The sequence below is a fragment of the Asterias amurensis genome, chromosome 12, assembly GCF_032118995.1.
Source record: "Asterias amurensis chromosome 12, ASM3211899v1".
Taxonomy (NCBI): domain Eukaryota; kingdom Metazoa; phylum Echinodermata; class Asteroidea; order Forcipulatida; family Asteriidae; genus Asterias; species Asterias amurensis.
Window position 1 is genome coordinate 18,258,551 of NC_092659.1, and position 15,091 is coordinate 18,273,641.

The 15,091-nt window shown below is 37.9% G+C and overlaps 2 protein-coding genes across 2 annotated transcripts; one reads left to right on the forward strand and one right to left on the reverse strand.

The window, feature by feature from the left end:
• Positions 1 to 696: 696 nt before the first annotated feature.
• LOC139945561 (WD repeat-containing protein 53-like) lies at positions 697 to 5,568 on the reverse strand. The gene is made up of 2 exons (XM_071942957.1): positions 5,328 to 5,568; positions 697 to 4,547 (listed from the first exon to the last, which is right to left on the reverse strand). The coding sequence occupies exon 2, from the start codon at positions 4,483 to 4,485 to the stop codon at positions 3,328 to 3,330; it is 1,158 nt and encodes a 385-aa protein (XP_071799058.1). The 5' UTR covers positions 4,486 to 4,547; positions 5,328 to 5,568; the 3' UTR covers positions 697 to 3,327.
• Positions 5,006 to 14,222, forward strand: LOC139944794 (matrilysin-like). Its single transcript, XM_071941906.1, has 6 exons — positions 5,006 to 5,181; positions 7,025 to 7,143; positions 10,149 to 10,255; positions 11,546 to 11,799; positions 12,574 to 12,851; positions 13,036 to 14,222. The coding sequence occupies exons 1-6, from the start codon at positions 5,006 to 5,008 to the stop codon at positions 13,206 to 13,208; spliced, it is 1,107 nt and encodes a 368-aa protein (XP_071798007.1). The 3' UTR covers positions 13,209 to 14,222.
• Positions 14,223 to 15,091: the final 869 nt, after the last annotated feature.

Below are 15,091 nucleotides of genomic sequence, written 5' to 3' on the forward strand. Positions count from 1 at the left end.
TCATAACAGCATTGAAGTGGTACCTCACCAAAACATTTGTACCTCACAAAATTTGCTCTTTGAAATGAAAACTCGCTACAATGCTATTTGCCTCTGAAGCCAGTCAACTGATTTTTGGGTTTGTTTTCCTCTTTTTAAGTGCAACTGACTGTTAAAAATCTTTGTTCAAATTTATGTGGTCTCTCAAAGGCCAGTTTTAAGAAGATTGTTTTTTTTCTCTATATTTTCTGTCTGGTTCTTGTTTGGAACTATCGAATCCTCGAAGTTAGTTCTTGTAAATATTATTTGGGTTTAGCTAACATGTGGTAAGCGCTGTACAGCCTGTGCCTAGGGTTCTCGCCATTTAAAAGCTTGCGTAGCTTAAAGGAACACGTTGCCTTGGATCGGTCGAGTTGGTCTTTGAAAAGCGTTCTGTAACCGTTTGTTATAAAATCGGTATGGTTAGAAAGATGTTGTAAAAGTAGAATACAATGATCTACACAAATATGCCTCGAAATTGCGTGGTTTTCGTTTTACCTCGTCGACAAACACGGTCGGCCATTTATGGGAGTCAAAAATTTGACTCCCATAAATGGCCGACCGTGTTAGTTCGGGACGTAAAATGAAAACCGTCCAATTTTGAGCGATACTTGTGTGGATCATTATATTCTACTTTTAAAACATCTTTCTAACCATATACATTTCATAACAAACGGTTTCAAACGCTTTTCATAGACCAACTCGTCCGATCCAAGGCAACGTGTTCCTTTAAACAGCAACCTGAAGCCCTATGTTAATGATAATAATAGTGGCTTCTTTTATAGTGCGCATGTCCATCACTTGGTGAAGTGCTAGCAGGTGACATACAGTATTTCCTGCAAGATGTGGAACTAAGTTTGAAATATTAGACCTAATACTTAATATAGCAATGTTTTACAAGTACTTTAATGTTATAACTCCGTCTTTCATTTTGTTGAGTTGTGTTCTGAAATTATATATGGTGATCCACATATATAGTATCTGAGAATGTTTTTTGTTTTTGAAGTTATGTTTAAATCTTTTCTTTACAGACTTTGTTAGGTGTGGAATGGTGCTACTACATGTGCATACATGTTACCGTGGTAACAGAACAGGGCTCAATACAAAACTTAAAAAGCTAAGATAAAGGTTGTTATTTTTGTAAACTATTTAAAGCCATTATACACTTTCGGTAAACAGAATTGTCCAAGTCCCACACTTCGTGTATCACAACTTACATTTAAAATAACAAACCTGTGAAAATTTAGGCTCAATCGGTCATCGGAGATGGGAGAAAATAACAGGAAAACCCACTCTTGTTTCCGCGCGTTTCGCTGTGTCATGACTTATGTTTAAAATAAATCCGTAATTCTCGCTATCGAGAATTGATATTGTTTTAATGATTTCTCAAAACGTAAAGCATTTCATGGAACAATATTTCAAGAGAAGTCTTTCACCAGTACCTTCTGTAAGCCCTGTAAATTATTTGTTTTCTTCTTTTCTGTACCTGAAGTGTATAATGGCTTTAACATAAAACAACTTACGAGTCTGGTTTGGACCAGAGCTGTGATTTAGGACTTTTTGGACATAGAGGGATCAGTATTCTTTGGTTACGTGTTTGCTGGACGTCAAAATAATAAGACAAAAATAACAAGTTTTTATCATACTGTAGTGTAAAAACTTATAAAATATTTTTTGCATGACGTCCATTAAAAAAAGAAAGAAAGAGTAAAACACTCACTATGCGATAAACTTCGAACAGGAAATTAGTTTTATTTATTTCTCATCAAATATCACATTTTAGAAAGAAATATTTCAAGGGGTGTTTTCTACTATCATTACCTTTAGACCATGTACAGTTTCATGTAAATCTGTGAACTAAGACTAGTTTTTTCCTACCAATTCTGTAATGTTCCTTTAAGGCATTTATTTTAACAGTATTAAACTTGGTTGACCAGCTTACCCGTTTTTTTTTTTTTTTTTGAGTCGGTACTGTTTTTCCTTTTTCTATTTAAAGTACTGTAAATATTTAACAAACATTCCTCTTCTGTACCCTCATTAACAATGCGTATATATTTCATTTAATCTTTTCTGTATTTGAAAAGAAAGCTTTATTGAAAAAATTTGCTTACCATGAAACTTTTTGCCTCGATAAAAACAGGATTACCAACCAAATTTCCTTGTGACTTTCAGGATTTAGCAAACAACAGCTGAATACCATCAACAAGCCATGTGTAACAAAATTAAATTTGGTTGGTAATCCTTTTTTTTTATCGAGGAAGAAATTTCATGCCAAGCAAATTTTTGTGCTTATCAGCGCTATGAAATTTTGCCCAGGGGTCGATTGCACAAAGAGTTATGACTAGTCCTAACTTAGGACTTGTCCTATAAGAGATATTAAAAATGTATGGCAAGTCCCAAGGACATAGAGGTAGACCTCCAAGGTTTAGGACGAGTAACTCATCATTGTGAAATCCACCCCTAGTCATTTTGTTTTGGTGCCTCTTTGAACACTGAAATGTTTCAATATAAGTTGATATTTCTCTCACAGAGAAGTGTCTTTTATCAAAGAAAAACATGCACAAAGTAACAGGACAGCATTCTTTTCAGGACAGTTAGATTTATATATATATATATATATTTTTTTTTCCTCTTGCAGCTTAAAGAAAGGTATGTTAGTTTTGGGTTTCCTTTGTATCTAAGAATTGTGTAAACAAATGAAACAAATATACGAGAAAAAAATAATAATGCTAGCTTGATTGGACAAAAATAAAGAATCGGTGATTGACAAAGTAAAACCTGTGTTCAAAAATTGTGATAAAATGTTAAAAATATATTAATATAATAAGCACATAACTGCCCTCAGTGAACTTCAATGCACTTAGTGACGCTCAAGGCGCTTTAAACATCAGTGTTTTCTTGCAAGGTATGTGGGACTACATCGTACATGTATAGCACTATGTAACGTTTAACAAGTTAATGTGGCGCAATCAAACTAGGAACACCGGGCCGAACCCCTTCTCTTGCACTGGGTTCTTTTACAGGCGTTACACAACACCTGGGAACAATGACTTTACTTCCCATCCGAAGTACGAAGCATCATGGTAAAGTGTCATGCGTTTAGAGGACGCAGATGTCATGTCAGGGACTCGAACCCATACTCTGCTGATCAGAATCACCAGAGTTTGAATCCGAAATGACACGCCATAGTTGATCCAATTACCAACACGATGATTTTCATAAATAAAACCTTACATGGTTTAGTCACAAAGATTTTTCTCCGAGCTGGTTTAACCGTTAGGCACTGGGGGGAGGGGGGTTAATATAATTTTAACGCTGCCATTGGTATACCGAAAGATTTTTTGAAACATCCGCCACAAAAACCATACTTTTGCCACCTGATGACTGTACTGGTCTGACCCAGTTAATCTTCTCCTTGTGTGCAAGACTAATAATCGGCGATCTTTTACTTGGCGAGTCTGGCGTACAGTCATCATGAGAACTGTCGCTTAACTTGTCAGTTCTCGAATCCGCAGTTTCAGCTTCCAAAATGACGTCAGGATTATTAGACGTCTGACCTCCGCCGGTGCTCTCTGAAGGTTTTTCCGCTGTGATATCTTGAGAATGTTTTTGTTCGGGGTTGACGTTCAGATCCCAAACAAGCAACTTGCAATCGTTTCCTGCCGATAAGAGTAAGTCTTTACTTTGCCCTGGAGCTTCCGGCAAGAAGCAAATTTGTGTCACACCAAGGCTGTGTCCAACCAAAGCTTGTCTCGGCTGCAAGTTTCGCCGTCCCTTTCTATCAAGGAGTTGCACTTGTCCATTCTCCAGCCCGCAAGCAAGCAGACCACCGTCCCTAGAGAACTTGACGGAATGAATGAATGGTGGGTTGATGGTGTATGGGCTAGCTGCTTCATCGGCACTCTCCTCGGCCGAAATCAACTCTTGCATGTTTAAGGACACCAGAGGGCGCCCTTTAGAGATGTCCCAGGTGTTCACGAGGCAATCGAATCCACCGGTTGCCATCTCGCGGGGCACCTGCGGATGAAACGCAACACTGGAGCAGATGTTATCGTGCCCCTTTAACGTCTTGAACACTTTACGATTTTGAACGTCAATGATTTTCACTACCCCGTCGTCGTCACATGCTGCTAGAAAAGTATCTTTGGGATCGATGGCGAGCTGGTTAATATCATCTTTATTGTACCCAAATCGAGCCATTGAGGAATCCATCGGACAGCGGATATCAAACAATTGGACGACTTCCCCCACTGAGATATAAAGTAATGAGGGCTGAGCAGGGGAGAAACACATGCTGTTGACACACGACTCGGATTGAAAAGTCCGCTTCGAGATGATTTTTCCGTCGGGACTCCAGAGGCAAATCTCCCCACAGTCGCCCCCGGATGCCACGTGACCATCTTTGTTAGCATCTACACAGAGTATTGACTGGGTATGGCCTTGCGTCCACAAAGTGTTGAGCTCCATGCTTGGTTATTAAAGTCCTACACCATCATCTTGATATATATTGGCAGTTGGCACCTTCCTTCCTAAAGAAAAAATAAATTAAAAAAAAGGTTAAAATTACATGTAGCATTGAAAGATAATTGTCCCAAATATAAGTTATAAAATTAGTTAAAACTTGACTTTGATTAAAAGAAAAAAATTCTCAATTCCATCTCTCAAACTTTCTGGTGTTTCTACTTTCACAACTTTTTTGGAACAAAACAATGACGCTATCAACTATTTTAAATAAATGGGATTTTAAAAACAGTGTATAAAATTTCTTTTAAAATTACCAAAGTCAACAAACTACTCTTTTTGCTTATGTAATGACTTTTCGATGATGAAGAGAAAATACATGTAATTGTATTTGTTTGTTGTTTGTTGTATTTGTTTGTTTGAGTAGAAAAGCGCCCTCTAGGGACCATGTAATGTATGGTTTACATCATCATGCTTTTACTGTGGCTGTGCTGAGTTTCTCTACAAAAAAAGTAAAGCATGCGAAATGAACGGAGTAGATATAACGACTCTACAACAACGATACATGTACGTAGATGATATTCATTCTCTAATTATAGTAAAGTCACACCATGTGGAGGTAGCGAGTGTTCCGATGACAGATTACTGTTCTTCTCCGAGTCAAACTTTCTACGCACACGCAGCAGAAGAAAAAATGGAAGGGTGAGTAATAATTTTTTTTCCCCTCCCCTTGAAAAAGAAAGCCTAGTTCAGTTGGATAAAAGCAAGAAACAAGGCTGTGCGTTTATCTCAAACCATGTGTGCCAACACTACAATCATAAGTTAACAATAACAGCTGTTTTACATACCGAACGGTGACTGTGAATCACGACGAAAACCACGAAAAATGTGTCAAATTTTGCACACTTAATTTATGAATACGCCCTCAACGTCCACCCTCACACCAGGCAGAAATCTAGACTGGTCCCTAGTCCTTCTGCTGCAAGGATAGACTTTTCTGTCGCGTTGTACGTCGCGTCACTTAAGAGGTTGTACAACTTTGGAAAAATGCAGAACAAAAACAAATGGCCTTATCACACAGTAAAAAAAAAAAAAAAAAAAAAAAAAAACAATTATAAGAGAGGCTATTTTTTATTTAATTGAAAGTTTGTAAGTTTAGTTTTTTCAACAGATTTGAGAACTTAAACTAAATCATTTACAAACTTGTGGGTACTGTGTGGGCTCTGAAAGAAAAGAGTCGGTTTTGGTCTTGACGTTTCGAACAGTGTACTCTGCGCTTTTCTTGAAGACAAGCAGAGTATAGGCCTAGGCCTACGATTCGAAATGTCGAGACAAAAAATGGTTTTCAGAGCAAAAAAGAGAATTATTACATGGTTGCTAAACCCTCAAGTGTATTATTACTTAGTGTACTTTTATAGTTTATTATTCTTAAATCCTTCACTCCATATGCTAAAGCTTCAAGAATGAAGCAGATGACTCTTCGATATAATTATAGTTTTAATAAAGTAACTACTTAATGGATACGTGTGATCACCTAGAGGCTTAAAGCAACACTTCACCTCGAGGTTTAAAGCAACACTTCACCTCGAGGTTTAAAGCAACACTTCACCTCGAGGTTGTTGTTTTCTGATGAAATTAAGTTTTATTCGCTTTGAAGTAGTCTTAAACTTTACGCACAGCACTTGAAACTAATCCGGTGTCTTTTGAGGAATTCCAATGAAAAACAGTTGAAGTGTCTTTCATTAATATTCGTTCTTTCGAGTGGCAGGATACCAGCAACACTGTCAGGTGATGTCTGGTTACAGAGTTCTTATCGACCGACACATTTTGACGATAAACAATAAACAACTTGACGCATCCTTATTTAGGCAGTCTTCAGTTTTTAATGAAGTTTCAATTGATACCATGATATGAATACCAAAGTGGTTTCTGGGTTAGAATTCTAATTGTAAAATTAAATTTATTCTTCACGTATCGCCGGGACCACACTGGTTGTGGTCCCAATCATTTTGGAGTTTCCGTGGGCGAGATTTTGTTTCTTTGATTATTTTAGTTCAACGTAGTTTATGACTATGAAACTGTATAGATTGTTTGAAATGTAAAACTAGTTGATAACAATAACATATGAAAATAAAACTTATTTATTACCCCCCCCCCAAAAAAAAAAAAAAAATAAAAAAAAAATCGACAATAAAACTCTATGAAATGCGTCAAGCGTACTGTACGCCGGATTTTATAGAATCTTAATGAATATTGTGTGTTGTGCATTGTTTTTCTCGATAGAAAACAATCAATCTTGAGAATAACAATTAATAATGTTCTCCGTTTGACGTGTTTTCTCGTCCGATACGCCCGAGACTTGTACAGTTCATAGCGCCCCCTTGTGGCCGGCACCGGAGGGGGCGACCATTGAAATCGGCATTCTAAGCGTGTGTTAGCCCAATCGATGTGCGATTTGTGTTGCTGATGCAGATAAATACTAAGATGTCAGACTGAAATGTCAGAAGCTTTGCTTGAATTATGTGTAACACTTTCGGCATTCTAGTGCACTTTCGGCATTACTACAGCTGAGGATCAACGACATCGTGCGTGCACACCTGGAATCACGTGCCGATAAGACACGCCCTTGTTCCAACGGCTTGACCAATCATATCGAAAGAAGAGGTAATTCCATATAATATTTTAAGTGTTATTTTCCATTAAATTATTCCATACCGATATGTGTCCTTCACGCAATGTTTTTTTAATTTTTTTTTATTTTTTATTATTATTTAGTCGACCAAAATAGCACAAAATGTACAATTTATTAATTTGTTTGTCGAGTGCTTGTGAGTTTTGCGTGTTTTTATCGAGTGATTTCCAGAGTGCTTAACAGAGTATTTTTTGTAGACTGTATGAATGCACATTGATAAATTTTTTCCCCAATAATTTTGAACATGTCTGAATAATGTTTGGTATAGCCGCATGATTTAAGTATGTTTTTGCTTTTTGGTACGATGAATCCACCAAGATCAGTAGTCTATTAAAAGTAATGTGTCCTTCACACGCGATGTTAATTAATTAGTTAATTAATTAGTTAATTAATTACTTGGTTAGAGTGCGTTTTGTGAGTTTTGATAATATGTTTTCGAACAAAGGAAACATAAACGATTGGTCAACAACCTTCAGCGTCTGAATTGACATTTTGACCTGGAAGTCCCGGATGCACGCGCACAGTAACAGGTTAGAATTACGTCATCATCGCTAAATCGGCGTATTTTATAACAAAACACAATGATTATACATTTTTTTTAAATTATTGGTAAGGTACAATATCATTTTGTCTAATACCACTGAAGTTTTGGGTATTATTCAATGAGTAATTTTAAACATAGAGCAATTTTAATGTTTTATTTTACTGGATCGTACCATTAAAGTGGCAGGGTAGAAAGATGCATTTTTCAACCGGGCCAAATTTCATTTATCTTGTCGCGTTCTGCCAAGAGTGTTCGTATTGTTAATCGAGAATCTACTGCTTTCCGTTTCACTAAACGATCATTAAAAGAGTCAAAATATATGAGTTTTACAAGTTCACTATTTTTCTTTATTGATCGCAAATCATCAACAAAAACACGCCAAAACCATCATACAACCAGTTTGAGAAGAAACAAAAATCAGTTTAGTACTTTTTTATTAACTTATATGGGACCATTTTAATATTTATCGAGTGGTTTATAGTTTCATTGAGTAAGAAGTCTATAAGTAACTGTTCTGACATAAAAAAAATGTTTGTCTCCGTAGTATTATGTACTGTGCCTATCACCCTCATTATGTCTAAGTTAATGTACACTGCAAATCTCGTTGGTCAAAATTTGCCCAACTTTTGTGCCCAACGTTGGTTCAAATATCAACTGACTACATTATTGGGCATATCTTAACCAACAGTGGTTGGGCAAAAACTTATATCCAATAGTTGGGTAGACAGTTTAACGAAACAAGTTGGTCAAATCAGTTTAACCAACAGTTTGGGCAATAAACTGTATCCAATAGTTGGGCAAACAGTTTGACAAAACAAGTTGGTCGAATCAGTTGAACCAACAGTTTGGGCAATACACCGTATCCAGTAGTTGGGTAAACAGTTTGACAAAACAAGTTGGTCAAATCAGTTTAACCAACAGTTTGGGCAATACACCGTATCCAATAGTTGAGTAAACAGTTTGACAAAACAAGTTGGTCAAATCAGATTAACCAACCGTTTGGGCAATAAACTGTATCCTATAGTTGGGTAAACAGTTTTACACAACAAGTTGGTCAAATCCGTTGAACCAACAGTTTGGGCAATAAACTGTATCCAATAGTTGGGTAAACAGTTTTACACAACAAGTTGTTCAAATCCGTTTAACCAACCGTGTTGGGCAAAGTTTGTTACCCAACTTGTTGGGTAAAATGTTACCCAATAATTTAGTCAGTTGATATTTGAACCAATGGGCAACCGTGTTGGGCAAAGTTTGTTACCCAATAAAAGTAGCAATGATGGATTATTTATTGGTTGCTCCCTTACTCAATTGTTGGGTATAAAACCAATTATGTGTTAATAATAAGCTGCAAATATACAATATCTTGGAGTTTGTCAATTAAATTTATTCAGCATAAATTCAACATCTGAAGATTCACAACACAAGCAATACCACACAAGTAACTCTAGATCATATGTATCAATTAAAGGTTTCATCCCCAAATCTAACAGAATCTTGCCAATTTCTTCCTCGTCGCCGCCTGCCATGATGCTTGTGTGGAGTGGGTGTGTGGGTGTGTGCACATGGATGTTATGCAATATCAGGAAGACGTGTCCAAGACGCGCACTCGTGATGTGAATCCCGGGAACTTTGCCCAACACTGACCGAAGTTTTGTGCCCAACACTATTTATTGTGATAATTTTGACCAACTTCTCGGTCAAATCTTTGCCCAACTACAATCATTCTAAACTGACCCATCCAGTTAACCAACATTTTGGTCAACTCTGCAAAAGCATGATGGGCAACGATTTTGTTTAACCAACTGCCATTATTTGTGACCAACAAATTAGTAGTGCATTTACCCATGCCCAACACTATTGGTTATTGTGATAATTTTGACCAACTTCTCGGGCAAATATTTGCCCAACTACAATTATTCTAAATCGACTGATCCAGTTAACCAACATTTTGGTCAACTCTGCCCAAGCATGTTGGGCAACGATTTTGTTTAACCAACTGCCATTATTTGTAACCAACTAATTAATAATGCAATTACCCAACACATTTTTTGACCAACAATTTTGCAGTGTACGCATTCAAATAATGGAACTACCCGCCCAATGAGGTCAGTGGCCCGTGACCGCTGCACACGTGGGAGTTCGTTAATGGTCAATTGTTTTATGAGACAAATCCGTGAAAACGTTTCCATATTGCGACAAGAGTTGTTGGGTATTTAAGGCTGCATCATTTATCTGCTCAGACACTCTCTAAGCTGACTCGGTGACTGAAAGCATCTATGAGAAAGAGGTTGTCGTGCATGTCACCATTAACACACAAAGTATGTATCCACTAAGAATTTGTCACAATTCGAATTGTATTTCTTGTACTGATGCCTTTATTAATCAGAGAAAATTTTCTTTCATTATTATTATTATTATTATTTTTTTTTTTAGATATGACTGGACTCGTGTGGTTGCTCATCGGAGCTGTTTGCTGTCCATTGGTTTTAGCAGATATCGTGCTTATTGAGAATGACCTGGAGAACTCTGATTTTGCACTGGTAAAGCATGATTTATACATGATATCAATTAATATAGGGTCTAATCGATAACTAATTAAGTAGGATTTGAAACTTTGCATGGTGGAAATACGATAAAGAAAGGTTTGCGGGAACCAACGGTTCTTTTCAGAACCACCACAACTCATAAGATATATATATATATATCAAGACCGACTCTGAATGTAGCACGTCTAATGTAGTCTATGTCATATCATGTAAGAGATGTGGGATACAGTATGTGGGAGAGACTAAGACCAAACTTAGTCTTCGCTTTGCGAATCATGTCTCTTTCATAAAGACTAAGAAACCGTACCCAGTCTCTATCCACTTCAACAGCCCCAATCATAGTGTCAGTGATGTTGAACTTCTGGTGATTGAAGCTTGCAATATGGTAATGACACACACCGCAAGAATAGAGAATCACACTGGATTCACCAACTCAAGACAGTCAAACCCTTTGGACTTAACATAAACACTGGTGTTAAATAACTTCTCATTACCCTCCACTTCACTTCGGCCTAAGAACTTATATGTTGTATATATTCTGTACATAAAGTATAAATTAATCTTGTTTAAAGTTGTTTTTATAAATTCATCACTGTAACTATCTGATGTAAGTACCCCCCCTTTTTTCCACAGGTCCCTCATACCTATTTTGAAAATCATCATACCTTTGATTTTAGCATAACAAAATTACCTGTTAGCGATCAATGGAGATAGTGAATTGTATAACACATTTTGAGAAACGGCTCCCTCTGAAGTAACGTCGTTTTCGAGAAAGAAGTAATTTCTCAATAAAATGTTTGATTTTGATTTCAAGACCTCATAACTTGATTTTCAGGTCTCTAAATCAAGCATCTGAAAGCACACATTACTTTGGTTTTTTGGTTCAATTATTATCTCGCAACTTCGACGACAAATTGAGTTCCAGTGAGAGGACAGGTCTTTGACAATATTACCAATAGTGTCCAGGGGTCGATTTCACAAAGAGTTAGGACTAGTCCTAAGAGATATAAAAAACGTACAGCTAGTCCTAAGTTAGGACTAGTAACTCGTCCTAACTCAAGACTAGTCCTAACTCTTTGTGAAATCCACCCCAGGGGTGGATTTCACAAAGAGTTAGGACTAGTCCTAACTTAGGAATAGTCCTAGGAGGTATCAAAAACGTATGGCTAGTCCTAAGTTAGGACTCATAAAAATAGTCTTAACTCTTTGTGATATCGGCCCCAGTGTCTTTAAGGGGAGCTTGATCTCAACTTATTATTACTTGTTCTTAACCAACACCTTCAGACCTGGCTCCGCACGTACGGCTACCTGCATTATGCGACAGAACTGACCATAGAGAGTGTCGACGCAGCCATTCAACGGATGCAGAACTTCCTGAATCTACCAGAGACTGGCAAAGTCGACGAGGAGACGCTCAGAGTGATGAAGTTGCCGAGATGCGGTGTGCCGGACTTTGAGCCTAATGAGGACTATGTGAAGTCTAAGAGATTTCGGACCCTTGGTGCTTGGCCTGGATCAAAAAAGCATCTGACATACAGGTAAGCAATTGTTAGGAAATATAATGCAATGTATACCGCGTTTATATCGAATGGATGCACCAATAGTTATTTTAAAAATTAATACGCATTATTCTTTGCGAATTTTGTGACGTCAAAAATTTGCTTCGTATCGCATTCGCAGGAAGTACGAACCTGTGTTCCAGGGAATTGTGTCCGCCGGAGATTCGGTTCCCCAATGGGAAATTAACATTGGCTGGAGGAGGATGATTCAAAAGAGGGCGCTATCAAAAGTAGTTTGTACACAGTTTGCCATGGGGGGGGGGGGACACCGAATCTCCGGGGGACAGAATCTCCTGTCACACCAGGCTTAAAGGCAGTGGACGCTATTGGTAATTACTCAAAATAATTATTAGCATAAAACCTTTCTTGGTAATGAGTAATGGGGAGAGGTTGAAACGGCTCCCTCCAAATTACCATAGTTTTCAAGATAGAAGTAATTTTCCACGAATTTGATTTCGAGACCTCAAGTTTAGAACTTGAGATCTCGAAATCAACCATCTAACCGTACACAACTTTGTGTGACAAGGGTGTTTTTTTCTTTCATTATTTTTTCGCAAGTTTGATGACCGATTGAGCTCAAATTTTCACAGGTTTGTTATTTTATGCATATGTGATGAGATACACCAACTGTGAAGGCTAGTCTTTGATAATTACCAATAGTGTCCACTGCCTTTAATAAACCCTTCCCATCTTCCGCTAAAAAACATGTTGTTTGTCTAATAGTTGCTTTTCTATTGTTGTTATTACCCATAGTATCTCTACGTACAGCTCTGATATGAATAATGGTGACATCGATAGTGATATTGCTTCGGCTTTAAAGATGTGGGAGGATAACTCTGGTTTGTCATTCGCCCAAACGTCCGGATATGGTGATATTAGGTTTTTTTTTTATGCGGACAGCGACCACGGTGATGGCAACACTTTCGCTGAGACCACAATAGCACACGCATTCTTCCCCAATTCCCTCCGTCGTGGACTCGTTCATTATAATGATGCGTGGGTTTTCGCGAAGTCTGGAAGCGCTTCAGGAGGTAAGAAGAATATAGGTTTACAGAAAACGGGAGTGGGACTGAGAGAACATACGTAAAATGCAGGAAACAATCAATAAACAAACTCGTCACGGGGAGATACAAAAAAGAAAAGAAAAAAAAGGCGTTCAGATGTTCCATTTAGTTATTATTTTGTAATGAATTGTTCATGTGTTTTTTCTTGTAGGTATCATCGATCTCCAATATATAACTCTGCATGAGATTGGTCATACAATTGGTTTACGCCACTCGGGCATGGCTGGTGCTATTATGCTACCACAGTACAATATGGCCCACGTAAACAACGCTGCTCTAACGCCCGACGATATCGCTGGTGCCCGAAAGTTGTACGGATCCTAATCTGCTTTAGAATAATGGTAATAAAGTACCTTTATTTCTCTTGAATTTTAACATCAGTAGACGGTAGTTAGGAACGACTATCGTTCATTTACACGGCAGTCACTGTAGACCTTAGGTAGCCGTATATACTTCAGCAGTTATCGACAATAATTCCCCATATCCCACAACAATTTACTGAGGTTTTTGAAAAGGAACGAGGTGGCAGAAAACCATTGTGTTCTAAACGCCTTCAGTGCAGTAGCCTTGATCAAGGCGCTCCAGCCACCCACGACCGGTATACGACCAGTATACGCACTACTTACACAAACAAACAAATAAATAAAATGGATAATGAATAAAATAACAATTAAGAAAGCATGTTTGTTTTGGTAGGCCAAAATTAAATCATTCAACTTTAATAACTCGAATGTGGAGCTAACTTATATTTTTGCCAAGAACCCCAAACAACAGCACAAACAAACAAACAAACAAAGGACAATTGATTAAATCACAGCCTGATAATAAATACATTTTTTAAATGAATGCTTCTGCAAATGTCCTAGCCTTGTCCATGGCTCTTTACGCAAACACCGGCCCGCTCTGAATTCACGAACTGCATAGATACTATACTGTGCGGTACTTAACAGTACTTACTACCGTGGGGTCGAAGCATGGTTTTTCGAGGTTGTTGTACCTCGTACAACGAGGATGATCCGGCCTCCTTGTATGAGGTTGAAACATTGAACTCTATTATATCAATATAATATCAATGGGTTGAAACCTCGAAAAACCATGCTCGACCCCACTGTATTGTTATGTAGGCCCTATCGTGCAGTATAGTATCTATGCAGTTCGCGTAAGAGCCCTGGACAAGGCTTCACTGTCCTAGATTGCACAAGGAAACATCCTCGGGACCATAAAACAGGCCCAGACGCTGAGCATTTTGATCAACTTTCTAGGGTCTTTGATCTTAAACCAACAGCTGAAGGGCCCGCACAAAAAAACGTTCAAACTCTACCCTATTAAAAAAATTCAAATAATCCCTCTTGAATACGTTTGCAGTTAAAGACCAATATGAATTATTAACTATTAATCAATAAAGGCATAGAAGAAAAACACCAACATTTGAAATGTGTCACGAATCGTGTTTGTTATTCGTTTATTTTCAAACTGAAGTTTTAAGCTACATTATGTTCGCAATAAAATAGGAAGCTAATCGAACGCAGCCATTGGTGTGAATCCGGTGAGGTTGGCGTTTGATCAGCCCATGTCGGGGGCTCACATGAGCAAGGGGTCTACCCTGGGAAGCTAATCGAACGCAGCAATTTGTGTGAATCCGGGGAAGTTGGCGTTTGATTAGACCATGTCAGGGGCTCGCAGGTGTCCACCCGTGGAAGCTTAAAGACAGTGGACACTATTGATAATTGTCAAAGACCAGTCTTCTCACTTGGTGTATCTCAACATAATATGCATAAAATAACAAACCTGTGAAAATTTGAGCTCGATCGGTCGTTGGAGTTGCGAGATGACTATGAAAGGAAAAAAACACCCTTGTCACACGAAGTTGTGTGCTTTCAGATCCTTGATTTCGAGACCTCAAGTTCTAAACTTGAGGTCTCAAAATCAAATTCGTGGAAAATGTCTTCTTTCTCCAAAACTACGTCACTTTAAAGGGAGCCGTTTCACCCAATGCTTTATACTACCATCCCCTCCCCATTACTCGTTACCAAGTAAGTTTTTGTGCTAATAATTATTTTGAATAATTACCAATAGTGTCCACTGCCTTTAAAAAAACGAAGGCACTCAAAAAAGTTGTGTGAACGCAGTTAATAGCGCAATACTTTTAAATCCTGTGCACGCTGAGGCTGAGGTCAAGTTTAAAGGCACTGGACACTATTGGTAAT